The 17,580-nt window shown below is 45.8% G+C and overlaps 1 protein-coding gene across 4 annotated transcripts in view; it reads left to right on the top strand.

Moving 5' to 3' along the window:
- The first annotated feature begins 634 nt into the window (after positions 1–634).
- The window catches only part of LEMD1 (LEM domain containing 1), a 60,391-nt gene continuing 43,445 nt past the window's right edge, over positions 635–17,580 (top strand). For 3 of the 4 annotated variants that reach the window (XM_072137514.1, XM_072137516.1, XM_072137515.1), the window contains exon 1: positions 637–861. In XM_072137514.1, the coding sequence (XP_071993615.1) occupies positions 661–861 (201 nt within the window). In that variant the 5' untranslated portion in view covers positions 637–660. Of the gene's footprint in view, positions 862–17,580 lie in introns of all 4 variants that reach the window. The other variant, XM_072137517.1, reaches the window with a different exon arrangement.

A 17,580-nucleotide genomic window follows, 5' to 3' on the forward strand; every position in this document is an offset into this window, starting at 1 on the left:
GGAAGATCTTGGCTCGGATGTCACCTCTGAAGACATGTAGGCACCCGCTCTGACATGAACATCACCAGCAGCAGGCCCCGAAATCCTGGTATGCGAATGCCTCATTTGCCCTGAAGGAGACGCCCGCGGCCTCTCTTGCACAGACTGCCGCTCGGCGCCGTTCACTGGACACGCCTGTGAAGGTGGATTCCTCCTGGCCCGAGATTGACGGCCTACCCAAACAGGCCTCCCTCCCACCGCCAGAGGGTCCCTAGAGGGGCTACGGACCTGACAGCATGTCCTCGTGGTGTGTTCCGGGCTCAAGCAGATGGGAAGAATTTATGATTATTTAACTGCTTCTACACCAGAAACTGGTGTGGAAGTACTGGAAATCTCTCCTGTAGTTTCTTTTTTTCCCTCTTTAATTTTCCCATAAAATATATGGAATAAAAGATGCAGTTGAAGGACACAACTAGCCTTTATATGGCAACAATGAAAATTTTGAGAAAGTTTCGATAACTAATGTGTCCAAGACTGCAGCAATCTTATGTAGTTGAGGCCCCCACCACTATTCTCGGCGAGCACTAAGGTTTCCTTAAATATTGCCAGCAGGCAGTGTAGATTACACATCTAGCAGCTGTCTGACATTTCACTGTACCTTCATTCTGCCCATTGACAGCCATGCCAGCCCGTACAGACAATCCATTTCAGTACTCCAAAGACCAATTGAAAAATCTGTTAATTTCACATAATATACCACTGCCTCAGGGCGATCAGAGAAAAGCAGTCTATTTGCAGCTCTACCGCAAGCATATTCTCCCTAAAGATAAAGAAGCTGCTGACTTTTCAAGCGACGATGAGGACATGTTGTCAGAGAACGACGTAAGTGTTATGCCGGGTTTTAGTGTGTTGGACTGAGTGACTGATGGGTCACTGCGATATTCAGGATTTAACACACTTCATGTGCTTAGAACATTTCCATGCTAACTGATCAATTGTGGCCTTGCAGAATTTTATTTTACAATTGTTTTTTTTTATAGAACATAAATTTTCACTTAAAGTAAAAGATCTATGTTGTGTGGTTAAAAAAAAAAAACAAAAAAACATGGTGGTCTATATTCTCACGATTAATAAGATTAGACACCTCATGTAGTGCTCTGAGAGATAAAAGCAGTGGCTGGGAAACAATATACTGTTAGATATATATATATATACACACTGTATATATATTTCCCATAAAGTTTTTAAACATATGCAGTATACAGGTGTTCATGAGGTAGACATTGTGAAAATAGTTGTGGTTCTGGCAAAGTATCTCTATTTATGCCCTAACACAGATGGTAAAATGGTTTTATGACTAACATTTATATTCCTAAAGGATAAGCAAGTATCTGATCAACATGGGGTCTGACTGCACCATGTGAATGGTGGTGTGTATGTGTGAACCATCACTTGTTTTATTTTTATTGGATTGGCAGAGTGGAGGGAGCCAGAGGTTGCACTAACATATTTCTAGAAGGGTAATAATACTCCTCTTACTATTTTTGAGGGGTATTTTTAGCCGGGGAGGAGTATGAAATTTTCAGTAATACAAGTATATAACTCATAGCTGTATATAATGTTGATAGACGCTATCTATATAAGAAAATCATGTGTCAGCATCTTCTGTGTTTAAATAGCAGATAGAGGTAGTTATAGTCATCTTACATCATGTATTGACCAGACTGGAGCGGACGCCACCAACCCCACAACACCCCACAATGCGACTGCAGCCGCAGAAACCTCCAACCACCACACTGCAGCCCGCCGAAACCTCCCACCACCAGACTGTGGCCAAACGTCCAGGCTGCGGCTAACGCACAATGGGGCACATTTACTAAGGGTCCGCAGCCGCGAATCCGTCGGATTTTCCCTGAATATTTCTGCTTTGCGCTGTATTTCACGGGATTGTGGAGCACGCGATAGATTTTTGGCCCAATCGCGCCGATTTTCACGCGACAGAAATTGGGGGGCGTGGCCACCGGACAACCCGAAGGATTCGGATAAATCGCGGAATTTAAAAAGCCATTTGTGTCGCAAGATCAAGCACTCACATACACCAGAAAAAAGCAGGTGAACTCTGGCGGACCTCAGCGCAGCAGCGACACCTGGTGAATATCGACGCACGGACCTTAGTGAATCCAGGCAGAATCCGAATTAGCGACGGAGAACTCGCCGCTGGATCCCGACTGGACCGGGTAAGTAAATGTGCCCCAATGTGTCACGCTCCCCATGTGACCAGACTGTGGCAGCCGCTGCTGAGCCCCAGTGGCCAGACTGCAGCTGACTGCAACTGCAAATCCATGATAGTTGCTTTGTAAAAGAAATTTTGGTTTATTTTTTTTGGTGTCTGTATTGGGGGAGGCATTTTTTTTAAAAAAAATTTTTATTCATTGAATTTGCGTCTGTCATCTTTTACGTGTTTTTACTGTTTATGCAGTCCTGTTTCACATACACCTCATGCCACCTCAGCACCTGTCAGACATGCAGTCCTATGTAACATACACCTCATGTCACCTCAGCACCTGTCAGACATGCAGTCCCATGTAAAATACACCTCATGCCAACTCAGCACCTGCAAGACATGCAGTCCCACGTAACATATACCTCATGCCACCTCAGCACCTGTCAGACATGCTGTCCTATGTAAAATACACCTCATGTCACCTCAGCACTCCACAGACATGCAGTCCCATGTCACATACACCTCATGCCAACTCAGCACCTGCAAGACATCCAGTCCCATGTAACATACATGTCTCCCCTGACCTTATCACATCCACTCCTATCAAGCCCCCTCACCTCCATACACATGTATGAACACAGTACCTGTACACGTTCTACTTGCAGGCAGCCATTACAGCTCTACTTCCTGTGAGGAGACTGCGTAGTAAGCCACGCCCCTTTCCCAGAGGCCCCGCCCCTCCCAGCGCTGTCGTGTGTGCTGAGCAATTTTAAGAAACCCCTATGCTCATAATCATTGAGGGTCTCAAATAAAACCCTTTCACCTGAATGCAAGCTAAGCTGTGCTTCCAGGTCCATTAATTGTATTGTTGGATGCCAGCACAGCAGTGGACTGCTTATTTGAAGCCATGAAAAAGGAGCAATTCCTGATGGCGCACTCCCCTTCTCCCTCTCTTAAAGGGGTTGTCCACCAACATGTACCTCATGTTTTTGTAATGTGTGTGTACTTGTGGGGGGCAAGATATCAGGTAATTTACCAGTATACATCTATTAAAAGTTCTGCACCTCTTTCTTGATATGTAAAATGAAGCCTCCTTCTTTTACCACATCAATCAGACATTCGTGTTAATAAAATGGCCGCAGATGGAGGGTCATGTGATCTTTAACTGCCCATATCAAGTTACAGATCAATAAAGCAGAGCAGAACTATTAATAGATGTATATTGGTAAATTACATAAAATCACACCCCCACACTTACATACACATTACAAAAAACATGAGCTAAAGAGGCCAACCTCTTTAAACCACCTCCATGCCAAGTGGGTAGAGAGGCATGGATTTGGGCATGGAATGATGCATAGTTCCTGGTGCAGGTTATAGCACAATTTTATGCCAGACAGGACCTTGCATAGAATACATGTGGGCACAGCCTCTTCAAATATCCGGCATAATGTGACAATGCACCAGCACTTCATAAATCATTCCCAATACCTTTAATCTAAAAAGCTCCTTCTACCCTAAAGTATGTCATGTTCATATGGCAATGGGAGTTCATCTTGGACCCCTTTCCAAGTATAATAACTTTTATTAAAGGAAACCTACCAGTTAGAATGGTAGGGGTAAGCTGTAAATACCGAGCACCAGCTCAGGGTGAGCTGGATGCCTGTACTTAGTTTCGTTAGTGTTATTAACCGCTGTATCGCGGTTTTAACACTTTTTAAAGTTTATAGCAGAAGCTGCTTCGGCGCTGCATGCGCACGATCGTGCGCGCACCTACATAGGAAATGCCGGAGACGTTGCGCTCGCACGGTCGCGCGCAGCTTCTGCTATAAACTTTAAAAAGTGTTAAAACCGCGATACAGCGGTTAATAACACTAACAAAAGTAAGCACCGGCACCAGCTCGGTGCTCGGTATTTACAGCTTACCCCTACCATTCTAACTGGTAGGTTTCCTTTAAGCTAGAAAGTGGGTAACATTAATGAATTGACATTGGTATAAAAATTACATTTGTGTCAAAGACAAAAATATCTTGCTTCGAGACTTCGCATCTCATGATTTACTTTTATGGAAGTTCTGAAAAACACATCCACATCGGTGCTTCACTCACAGGGAGGAGGGAGGGACACTTCAGCCCCCTGTTCTCCAGATCACTGGATATTCCAGCAGTTGAACCCCCAGTGATCAGACAATTATCACCTAACCAATGGATAAGTGTCTTGAATACAATATCCCCATCATTGGCTCTTGGCCCTCTTAACTTTATGGAAATGAAATCTGAAAATGGGCACCCACTTCTCCATTTAAATGGCTTACAGATGGCTTTAAGACATGGACTACTCTCTGTTTAGGCTGTAAATATTTGCAATAGGAAAATTCTTTTTAAAGGTATTGCTGCTTTCTTTTAAAGGCTATTCCTTTCAGAATCCATTGTCTATGTCATTGTCACCAGAACAGGGGTGGGTGGGGTCCACAGTAAGTTTCTCTTGACATCGTTGTCATATCCTTTATCCATGATGCCACATTTATTTTGTAAATAAAGTGATTGTACGGTAATAAAATATATATATACATACGGTATATATGATTTAAGATATATAATGAAGTTTTTACATCATATGGCAAACTGCACTGCAGACTGTGAGGATGAATTCACATGTGGCATTCTTTGATGGATTTTACTGCATCAGAAACTGCAATGGGAGGCCCTCTGAGTTTTCACTGAAAGCCATGTGTTCTTTGACCACCGGGGGAGAGATTTAAGATGCGCTGGTGCTCCGTGTCACAACAGATACATCATTATGATGTATTTGCTGGCCGTGCTTCGGTGGTGGACAAAAGTTTTGCGTAAAAGCCTGTAAATATTCAGTGGTAAATGTTTGCATACTTTCAGAAAGTGCACAGTCATGGGGCAGTTCTTGGAGTGCTCAAGAAAATGTTATTATTTCAGTGTTTCTATACCAGAAAACTGGCGAAGAAGCACCGATAAATCTTTGTAATGTAAAATACCTGATTCTCTTTCCAGAACACATGGGTTTCAATTGTGAATGTAGCCTCAGGATGGGCCAACATATGGTTCCACAGCGAAACGCAGGGTAAGCATGTGCTTCAGGGACGCGTTTCGAAATGCATCCAAAAATTCCACGGATGAAAATATCATTAACTCCTTAAGGACGCAGCCATTTTGTAGCTTAAGGCTCAGCCTGACTTTTTGGATTCTGCCTTGCCTCGCTTTATATGGTTATAACTTTTGAACACTGTCACTTATCAAAACGATTCTGAGACTTTTTTCCCACATGTTGTACTTCATTTTAGTGGTAAATGTTGGCTGATAAGTTTTGCGTTTATTTCCAAAAAAAAGAAAAAATGCCGATTTGAAAAATTTGCCATCGTCGAAATTCGAAATCATTGCGTTTTCAGGCAGATAGATTTACCACCTAAATAAGTTGCTGAATACCATTTCCCATATGTCTACTTTACATTTTCATCATTTTTTAAATGTCTGGATAATTTATTTTGATGTCACGCGGCTTACAAATGGAACATTGATTTTCCATATATTCAGAATTGACTATTTTGGATGAAATATTACATATTTGAATAAAATATGACATATTTAGCATCAAAAACCCCCTATGTATCAACCCATTTTCAAATCTGCACCCCTCAAGCTATCAGAAACAGCTTTTAGGAAGATCGTTAACCCCTTGATATCTTCATAGTAATGAAATCAAAATGGAGGTGAAATTTAGAATGGTCAAATTGTGCCAGTTATACGTTCATTTAGCCCTAGAATTTACACATTTCCAAAAGGTAAAAAGATAAAATCCAACAAACAATTTGTTCTGCAATTTCTCCCGAGTACAGAGACACCCCACATGTGGCCGTTACTTGTTTTATAGGCCCACAGCGAGGCGCAGAAGGGAAGGAGCACCCTGCAGCTGCCAGGATTTTAGTTTCCTCATTGGCCCCTTTTGTAGGCTATAAAATTTTCGCTTTTTCGTTATTGGGGCCATGTGACAGCATTTTTTTTTTTTGCAGGATGAGATGCTTTTTCCCGTGTTACCATTTTAGGGTTGGTATCCCATATTGTTGAAAATTTAGAACTTTTTTTTGAGGGCAGGAGTAAAAAATAATCAATTCTGTACTGGATTTTTTCTCTTTTTTTTTTCATGTTCACCGTTTAGCCTAATAATCCTGTTATCTTTATTCTATGGGTCGATACAATTACAGGGATACCATACATGAATATTTCTTCTTACGTTTTACTAAATTTGCCAAATAAAACCCTAATGTGGGAAAAATCTATCATTTTTGGATTGCCGTCTTCAAAGTGGAATAACATTTTTACTTTTTTTGGCTAATGAGCTGGTTGATGGCTTGTTTTTTGTGGGAGATGTTGTACTTTGCAACAGTGTCATTCTGGAGTACATATGTTTTTTCAAACACTTTTTATTGCATTTTTTGTGGGATTCAATAGGTAAAAATAATAATTTTTGGCAGGTTTTTAACAGTTTTTTTTAACGGCGTTCATCGTGCGGGTTTAATAATTATTTAGTTTTATTCTACGTGTTGTTACGACACGGTGATACTATGTATGTGGGGTTTTTTTTTAGCATTATATGTCTCTTTATATGTTATGGGGTCTTTGGGCATTTTTAGTGATTTATTACTTTATTTTTTATTAAAAAACATTTTTTTTTAACTTTTTTTTTACTACTTCCACCTTAGGACATGAACAAGCAATCATCTGAGTATTAGCAGTGTCAGCCTATGCACATGCATAGGCTAGCACTGTGCCTGAAAGATGCCACCTTTCAGGCAGTGCCTTAAGGCATCTCTGGGGTCCCGATCGGATCCCAGAGATGCCATAGTAACAATCTGTGCCCCCCAAAATGGTTCAAGGGAGGGGGGGTTGAGCGTGGGGGAAAAATTCGCTTTTGAAAAATTCTAAAAATCTCAATTGTCTATTTTGGCGGTCACATGCCTTAAAAGAAACTTGGAACTTTTCAAGCTATGAACAATCTTTTATATAACATCTCGGTTCCTTATTTCTGACAAACATTAATACAAATGTCACAATTCCTGCGAGAAAAAAACAGGCTTTTGACTGACTCATTAAATTTGGCTTTAGACTCAGGACTGATTTCTAGGGCTGACAGGCAGGGCAGAAGGTCACAATGCGGAGGGCTGTTGCCAAGCAACAAAATCCTTTGTGGGAAAATCTTGACAGATTTTCAAAACTGCAGGAAGACAGGTGTCAGGTTCCACTGAACGATCGCACAAATTACCTGTTTACCAACATGTATATGTTACTCCATTGTACTATAGATCCACTAATGTGGAAACATGAGTACCTGCTAGGTACTGATCAGCCTGATGCTCTTCTTCTTGATTTTCTTCTGATAAGGATTATTAGTAGAGATGAGCGAACATGCTCGTCCGAGCTTGATGCTCGGTCGAGCATTAGGGTACTCGAAACTGCTCGTTACTCGGACGAATACTTCGCCCGCTCGAGAAAATGGCAGCTCCCGCCGTTTTGCTTTTTGGCGGCCAGAAACAGAGCCAATCACAAGCCAGGAGACTCTGCACTCCACCCAGCATGACGTGGTACCCTTACACGTCGATAGCAGTGGTTGGCTGGCCAGATCAGGTGACCCTGGGATAGACTAGCCGCTGGCCGCGCTGCTCGGATCATTCTGTCTCTGGATGCCGCTAGGGAGAGAGCTGCTGCTGGTCAGGGAAAGCGTTAGGGTGTTCTATTAGCTTACTGTTAGGCAGGAGTGATTCTCAAAGAACCCAACAGCCCTTCTTAGGGCTACAATAACGTTCTACTTTTTTTATTTTAATTTGCATCTTTTACCATTTTGTGAGGAATTAGCAGGGGGACTTGCTACCGTTGTGTTTAGCTCTTAGTGGCACACATATCCATAGCAAAGACCGAAGTGGGAAAATTCAGTAGGGGTTGGATTTCTATTAGGCAATAACTCAGTGTCATCTCATCTGGCATAGTAGTGTGCTTCCTTTGATACTTGGCTAGAAAATAGCCATAGGAGAATACAAACAGCTTCTTGAAGCCTACAGTAGCGTTCTATATATTTGATTTCTGGTTGATCTGCTGGTGGCTGTAGTTTCTGCAGTGCATGTACTTGCCAATTCTGAGCAATTTGTAGTGAGACTTGCGACCGCTGTGTTCTGCGCTTAGTGGCGCACATATCCATAGCAAAGGCCGAAGTGGCAAAATTCAGTAGGGGTTGGATTTCTATTAGGCAATAACTCAGTGTCATCTCATCTGGCATAGTAGTGTGCTTCCTTTGATACTTGGCTAGAAAATAGCCATAGGAGAATACAAACAGCTTCTTGAAGCCTACAGTAGCGTTCTATATATTTGATTTCTGGTTGATCTGCTGGTGGCTGTAGTTTCTGCAGTGCATGTACTTGCCAATTCTGAGCAATTTGTAGTGAGACTTGCGACCGCTGTGTTCTGCGCTTAGTGGCGCACATATCCATAGCAAAGGCCGAAGTGGCAAAATTCAGTAGGGGTTGGATTTCTATTAGGCAATAACTCAGTGTCATCTCATCTGGCATAGTAGTGTGCTTCCTTTGATACTTGGCTAGAAAATAGCCATAGGAGAATACAAACAGCTTCTTGAAGCCTACAGTAGCGTTCTATATATTTGATTTCTGGTTGATCTGCTGGTGGCTGTAGTTTCTGCAGTGCATGTACTTGCCAATTCTGAGCAATTTGTAGTGAGACTTGCGACCGCTGTGTTCTGCGCTTAGTGGCGCACATATCCATAGCAAAGGCCGAAGTGGCAAAATTCAGTAGGGGTTGGATTTCTATTAGGCAATAACTCAGTGTCATCTCATCTGGCATAGTAGTGTGCTTCCTTTGATACTTGGCTAGAAAATAGCCATAGGAGAATACAAACAGCTTCTTGAAGCCTACAGTAGCGTTCTATATATTTGATTTCTGGTTGATCTGCTGGTGGCTGTAGTTTCTGCAGTGCATGTACTTGCCAATTCTGAGCAATTTGTAGTGAGACTTGCGACCGCTGTGTTCTGCGCTTAGTGGCGCACATATCCATAGCAAAAGCCGAAGTGGCAAAATTCAGTAGGGGTTGGATTTCTATTAGGCAATAACTCAGTGTCAACTCATCTGGCATAGTAGTGTGCTTCCTTTGATACTTGGCTAGAAAATAGCCATAGGAGAATACAAACAGCTTCTTGAAGCCTACAGTAGCGTTCTATATATTTGATTTCTGGTTGATCTGCTGGTGGCTGTAGTTTCTGCAGTGCATGTACTTGCCAATTCTGAGCAATTTGTAGTGAGACTTGCGACCGCTGTGTTCTGCGCTTAGTGGCGCACATATCCATAGCAAAGGCCGAAGTGGCAAAATTCAGTAGGGGTTGGATTTCTATTAGGCAATAACTCAGTGTCATCTCATCTGGCATAGTAGTGTGCTTCCTTTGATACTTGGCTAGAAAATAGCCATAGCAATAGGATAGGATTGTTTGGTTTTAAAAACTCAAAAAAAAACAAAAAACACAAAAAAAAAAAAAACACACAAAAAAACACCAAAAAAAACAAAAAGAAGTAAAAAAAAAAAAAAAGTTATAACTCTCATTTTAAAAATGTTTAACTCGAGGGCTAGGGGTAGAGGACGAGGGCGGGGACGTGGGCGTCCAACTACTGCAGGGGTCAGAGGCCGTGGTCCTGGGCGGGGTGAGACACCACCTGCTGATGAGGGAGCAGGGGAACGCCGCAGAGCTACACTCCCTAGGTTCATGTCTGAAGTTACTGGGACTCGTGGTAGAGCACTGTTGAGGCCAGAACAGTGCGAACAGGTGATGTCGTGGATTGCTGACAATGCTTCGAGCAATTTGTCCACCACCAGTCAGTCTTCCACGCAGTCCACCCATGTCACCGAAATCCCCACTACTCCAGCTCCTGCACCTCAGCCTCCTCCCCCCCAGTCTGCCCCCTCCCAGGAAAATTTGGCATTTGAACCGGCATACTCTGAGGAACTGTTTTCTGGACCCTTCCCACAGTCACAAACCACTTGTCCGGTTGCTGCTGAGCAATTTTCCGATGCCCAGGTTTTCCACCAGTCACAGTCTGTGGGTGATGATGACCTTCTTGACGTAGTGGAAGTGTGTAAAGAGGTGTCCGACGATGAGGAGACACGGTTGTCAGACAGTGGGGAAGTTGTTGTCAGGGCAGGAAGTCCGAGGGGGGAGCAGACTGAGGGATCGGAGGATGATGAGGTGACAGACCCAAGCTGGGTTGAGAGGCCGGGTGAACACAGTGCTTCTGAGACGGAGGAGAGTCCTCGACCTGAACAGGTTGGAAGAGGCAGTGGTGGGGCCAGACGGAGAGGCAGGGCCAGAGCTGGTGCATCAGCGCCACTGTCAACTAGTGAAGCTCCCGTGGTGAGGGCTCTTGCGGCGAGGGCTAGATCTTCAGAAGTGTGGAGGTTCTTTAAGGAAACACCGGATGACCGACGGACTGTGGTGTGCAACATTTGCCAAACCAGGCTCAGCAGGGGTTCCACCACTACTAGCTTAACTACCACCAGTATGCGCAGGCATATGAATGCTAAGCACCCCACTCAGTGGCAACAAGCCCGTTCACCTCCGGCCGTGCACACCACTGCTCCTTCCCCTGTGTCAGCTGCTAGTCAGCCCCCTGCCCAGGACCCTGGCACAAAAACCCCATCGTCGCCTCCACGATCCTCCACAGCATCCACCAGCGTTCAGCTCTCCATACCCCAGACGCTGGAGCGGAAACGCAAATATAGTGCAACCCACCCGCACGCCCAAGCCCTTAATGTGCACATCTCCAGATTGCTTAGCCTGGAGATGCTGCCCTATAGGCTAGTAGAGACCGAGGCCTTTCGCAACCTCATGGCGGCGGCCGCCCCTCGGTATTCGGTCCCCAGCCGCCACTACTTTTCCCGATGTGCCGTCCCAGCCCTGCACCAGCACGTGTCAGACAACATCATCCGTGCCCTGACCAACGCCGTTTCTGACAAGGTCCACCTGACCACGGACACGTGGACGAGTGCTGCCGGGCAGGGCCACTATATATCGCTGACGGCACATTGGGTTAACTTGGTGGAGGCTGGGACCGAGTCTGACCCTGGGGCTGCTCATATACTGCCGACGCCGAGGATTGCGGGGCCTACCTCGGTCCAGGTGTTTCAGGCCTACTATGCCTCCTCCTCCTCCCACCCCTCCTCCACCTCCTCCTCCGAACTACCATCCGTGGGCACGGCGCCATCAGTCGGTAGCTCTAGGCACAGCAGCAGTGCCGTCGCTAAGCGACAGCAGGCGGTGCTCAAACTGCTGAGCCTAGGCGACAAAAGGCACACCGCCCAAGAGCTATTACAGGGCATCACGGCGCAGACTGATCTGTGGCTGGCACCGCTGAACCTCAAGCCGGGAATGGTTGTGTGTGACAACGGCCGTAACCTGGTGGCGGCTCTGCAACTCGGCAGACTGACACATGTGCCATGCCTGGCCCATGTGTTAAATCTGATAGTGCAGCGTTTCCTCAAGACATACCCCAATCTGTCTGATTTGCTCACGAAGGTGCGCCGCATCTGTGCGCATTTCAGGAAGTCCAGCCCAGATGCTGCCACTCTCAGGGCAGCGCAGCGCCGCCTCCAACTGCCCGCTCACCGACTGTTGTGCGACGTGCCCACGAGGTGGAATTCAACACTGACCATGTTATCCAGAGTTTACCAGCAGCGCAGAGCGATTGTAGACTGCCAGATGTCAACTTCCACCAGAACTGGTAGTCAGGTCAGTCAGCTTCCTCAAGTCTACAATGAGGAGTGGACGTGGATGTCTGATATCTGTCAGGTGCTGAGTAACTTTGAGGAGTCAACACAGATGGTCAGTGGCGATGCCGCCATCATCAGCCTCACCATCCCGCTGCTTGGCCTGTTGAAAAACTCTCTGGTCAGCATGAAGTCGGAAGCTTTGCGCTCGTCACAAGAGACGGGGGAAGAATATTCCCTTGTTGATAGCCAAAGCACCCTGAGGTCTGTTTCTCAGCGCATATCGGAGGAGGTGGAGGTGGAGGAGGATGAGGAGGAAGAGGAGGAGAATGTTGGCGAGACACAAGAGGGGACCATTGTTGAGTCCTTCACTGTTCAGCGTGTATGGGCAGAAGAAGAGGAGTTGGAGGAGTTGGAGGAGGAGGAAATGGACAGTCAGGCCAGTGAGGGGAGTGAATTCTTACGCGTTGGTACTCTGGCGCATATGGCAGATTTCATGCTAGGCTGCCTATCCCGTGACCCTCGCGTTCAAAGAATTTATTCCAGCACCGATTACTGGGTGTTCACTCTCCTGGACCCACGGTACAAGCAAAATCTTCCCACTCTCATCCCTGGAGAGGAAAGGAGTGTGAGAATGCATGAATACCAGCAGGCCCTGGTGCACAAGCTGAAACAGTATTTCCCTTCTGACAGCGCTAGCGGCAGAGTGCGTAGTTCTGCGGGACAAGTAGCGAGGGAGAGTAGGCGAGCAGGCAGCTTGTCCAGCACTGGCAAGGGTACGCTTTACAAGGCTTTTGCCAGCTTTATGTCACCCCAGCAAGACACTGTCACCTGTCCCCAGTCTCGGCAGAGTAGGGCTGATCTTTACAGAAAGATGGTGAGGGAGTACGTAGCTGACCATACCATCGTCCTAAATGATCACACAGCTCCCTACAACTACTGGGTTTCAAAGCTGGACATGTGGCACGAACTGGCGCTGTACGCCTTGGAGGTTCTTGCCTGCCCTGCCGCTAGCGTCTTGTCTGAGCGGGTTTTCAGTGCAGCTGGTGGCATCATCACCGATAAGCGTACACGCCTGTCGACTGACAGCGCTGACAGGCTGACGCTTATTAAAATGAATAAAGGCTGGATTTCTCAGAATTTCCAATCTCCACCAGGTGAAGGAAGCTCAACCTGAATAATTGATCCACTCCTCCTCCTCCTCCTCATTTTCCTCCTTCTCCTCCTCTTTGTACAGTAAAGCAGAGGAAAATGGCTATTTTTTGACAGGGCCCACTGGCTCTTGCTATAGTACTTCATGCATTTAATTTTTCTGGAGGGCCACCTACCCGGTCCTCTGTTTGAAACAATTTTTGTGAGTGCCACATACAGGCACTCAATCTATTCCATTTTTCTGGAGGGCCACCTACCCGGTCCTCTGTTTTAAAAAATTTTTGGGACTGCCACATACAGGCACTCAATCTATTCCATTTTACTGGAGGGCCACCTACCTGCTCCTCTGGTTTGAAACATTTTTGGGACTGCCACATACAGGCACTCAATCTATTCCATTTTACTGCAGGGCCACCTACCTGCTCCTCTGGTTTGAACAATTTTTGGGACTGCCACATACAGGCACTCAATCTATTCCATTTTACTGCAGGGCCACCTACCTGCTCCTCTGGTTTGAACAATTTTTGGGACTGCCACATACAGGCACTCAATCTATTCCATTTTACTGGAGGGCCACCTACCTGCTCCTCTGGTTTGAAACATTTTTGGGACTGCCACATACAGGCACTCAATCTATTCCATTTTACTGCAGGGCCACCTACCTGCTCCTCTGGTTTGAACAATTTTTGGGACTGCCACATACAGGCACTCAATCTATTCCATTTTACTGCAGGGCCACCTACCTGCTCCTCTGGTTTGAACAATTTTTGGGACTGCCACATACAGGCACTCAATCTATTCCATTTTACTGCAGGGCCACCTACCTGCTCCTCTGGTTTGAACAATTTTTGGGACTGCCACATACAGGCACTCAATCTATTCCATTTTACTGGAGGGCCACCTACCTGCTCCTCTGGTTTGAAACATTTTTGGGACTGCCACATACAGGCACTCAATCTATTCCATTTTACTGCAGGGCCACCTACCTGCTCCTCTGGTTTGAACAATTTTTGGGACTGCCACATACAGGCACTCAATCTATTCCATTTTACTGCAGGGCCACCTACCTGCTCCTCTGGTTTGAACAATTTTTGGGACTGCCACATACAGGCACTCAATCTATTCCATTTTACTGGAGGGCCACCTACCTGCTCCTCTGGTTTGAAACATTTTTGGGACTGCCACATACAGGCACTCAATCTATCCCATTTTACTGGAGGGCCACCTACCTGCTCCTCTGGTTTGAAAAATGTTTGGGACTGCCACATACAGGCACTATCCAAATTAAATTGTCTCCATAGCAGCCTCCACACGTTGTCTCCATTGCTACCTCCAAAAGTCGTCCATATAGCTGCCTCCATACATCGTCCCTTTATCAAACGAGGTGTGTCAGGCAGAAATTTGGGTTGTTTTCATGGATTCCACATCAAAGTTGTTAACTTTGTCGCCACCCTGCTGTGTTATCCACAAAATATACTGGCAAACTTTTACCATTTAGGGATATTATTTCAGCGCTTCTTGCGCATCTGTTTACATTCCCCTCACCCGGCATATCCTAAACTTATAAGAACGCTACTACACTTGATCTTATACAAAAGGTTCTTAGAAGTGCTGTTTGGGGAGTAGCCTAGAGACAGGGGCTTGGATTGGCGAAAGCTCGCCTGGCAGCGGAACGCCAGCTCCATGCGCATCATGCGCTTCTTGCGCATCTGTTTACATTCCCCTCACCCGCCATATCCCAAACTTATAAGAACGCTACTACACTTAACTTGGTGCAGGCTGGGACCGAGTCTGACCCTGGGGCTGGTCATATACTGCCGACGCAGAGAATTGCGGGGCCTACCTCGGTCCAGGTCTCAAAGGCCTACTATACCTCCTCCCACCCCTCCTCCACCTCCTCCTCCTCCGAATTACCATCCGTGGGCATGGCGCCATCAGTCGGTAGCTCTAGGCACAGCAGCAGTGCCGTCGCTAAGCGACAGCAGGCGGTGCTGAAACTGCTGAGCCTAGGCGATAAAAGGCACACCGCCCAAGAGCTATTACAGGGCATTCCACATCAAAGTTGTTAACTTTGTCGCCACCCTGCTGTGTAATCCCCAAAATATACTTGCAAACTTTTACCATTTAGGGATATTATTTCAGCGCTTCTTGCGCATCTGTTTACATTCCCCTCACCCGCCATATCCTAAACTTATAAGAACGCTACTACACTTGATCTTATACAAAAGGTTCTTAGAAGTGCTGTTTGGGGAGTAGCCTATAGACAGGGGCTTGGATTGGCGAAAGCTCGCCTGGCAGCGGAGCGCCAGCTCCATGCCAAGATCCAACTAACATAGTTTTAACTGCAGCACCTTTAATCTACTACTAGTTCACTGCCTCCATACATGGTCCCCTTATCAAACGAGCTGTGTCAGGCAGAATTTTGGGTTGTTTTCATGGCTTCCATGTTAACTTTGTCGCCACCCTGCTGTGTAATCCACAAAATATACTGGCAAACTTTTATCATGTACCGATATTATTTGAGCGCTTCTTGCTCACCTCCTTTGGTTCCTCTCTGCCACCCATTGGTTTGAAGCCTGAGTCCATTTAGGGTATGTCGCCATGCCACTCTCTAGCCTGCCGCTGCTGCCGCTGCCTCTGCATGCCGTCCCCTATAGTGTCAGGGTCAATTATTGGATGTTTTAGATGCTATCTAGCTTCATTCTGTCACTCTGTCATGGCCATGCTGTTGGCCATAATTTTGGCATAATGGTGCGATTATGCAGCCTCAGAGGCATCCATGCATGCTGCCCCTGCTGTTTCCTGTCCATTTCCGTGGTGTTTCCATCCTTTTCTGAGGTTCCCAGGTGTTTGGCCAAGCTTCCCTGTGCAGAGCCTTGGTCCCCTTGAAAAATGCTCGAGTCTCCCATTGACTTCAATGGGGTTCGTTATTCGAGACGAGCACTCGAGCATCGGGAAAAGTTCGTCTCGAATAACGAGTACCCGAGCATTTTAGTGTTCGCTCATCTCTAATTATTAGTAAATGTCAACATATTATTGCGCCACCTGGTGCTCAAATTGCACAATGTTTTCCTTAAAGGGAACATGTTTGGACCTATTAAAGGGGTATTCCAACGAAGACAAGTTTCTTAAATATACTGATATGTAATTCCAACCTGTCTCTATCAGTCCTGGTGTGCACATTTTCAGTTACCCCTTGTTTCTGACCCTGGATTTTCTGAGTTTAGGGTGCATCCACACGTTCAGTTTTTGAGATGCAGTTTTTGATGCCCAAACCAGGAATTAAGTAAAAGTAGGAGGCGCAGCACCTCCTAATAATTTGTCTCAACCCATTATCATCCATACCTGCTGAAAAACTGAACATGTGGACGCACCCTAAGGCTGGTGCCACACGTAAACGCTTTGTCTGCATTTGAAAATGCAAACGCAGACAAAGCCGCACCAACCGGGGTGGGCCGGGGCCCGATCGCATCGTCTATGGAAACGCCTGCCGTCGGGAACGAGCCACCGTTGTTTTGCCCGGCCCGCCCCAGTGGGTGCAGCTTTGTCTGCGTTTTCAAACACAGACAAAGCGTTACGTGTGGCACCAGCCTTAGGGTGGTGACACACATGGCATTTTTAGTTACTTATTAACGTGTGCACTTTTTACGATCTGAAAACCCCCTAACTAAAAATGGCCAAAAAAACTGCCTAAAAACGCCATGTGTGTCACCACCCTTAGGGTGCTGTCACATGATGTGTTCTTGATCCGTTTTTAACCAGTTAAGGACCGGACCCTTTCCGGTTTTTTCATTTCCATTTTTCACTCCCCACCTTCAAAAATCTCAAACTTTTTTTGTTTTTACTCGTAAAGAGCTGTGTGACAGCTTGTTTTCTGCGTAACAAATTGCACTTCATAGTGATGATATTGAATATTCCATGCCATGTACTGGAAATCGGGAAATAAATTCCAAATGCAGTGAAAATTGTGAAAAAAAAATGGTGAATTAGGACTCACTGGTAATTCGGTTTCCATCTAGTCCTCCATGACAGCCCACTTGGAGGATGACCCTTGACCTCTGTAGGGACAGGAAGCAGAGAGGTTAAAAGCCTCCCCCCCTCATCCTCCCGCCAGTGTCTACCAAATAACTACACCGGTGGAAGATACAACATAATTTTATTCTGCATGTTTTGTATTCACATACAAAGACTATCAACAAAATTAGAGAAAAACCTTGGGAGGGAAAAATATATAGGCCGTCATGGAGGACTAGATGGAAACCGAATTACCGGTGAGTCCTAATTCATTATTTCCATAACGTCCCCCATGATGGCCCACTTGGAGATCTACCAAATAAGTAGAATCAGGGCGGGACCACTGCCTGGAGCACCTTCCGACCGAAGGCGAGATCCTGTGAGTTAGGCAAGTCCAGCCGGTAGTGTTTAACGAAGGTGGATGAAGA

This window comes from Engystomops pustulosus, chromosome 2 (assembly GCF_040894005.1).
Source record: "Engystomops pustulosus chromosome 2, aEngPut4.maternal, whole genome shotgun sequence".
Taxonomy (NCBI): domain Eukaryota; kingdom Metazoa; phylum Chordata; class Amphibia; order Anura; family Leptodactylidae; genus Engystomops; species Engystomops pustulosus.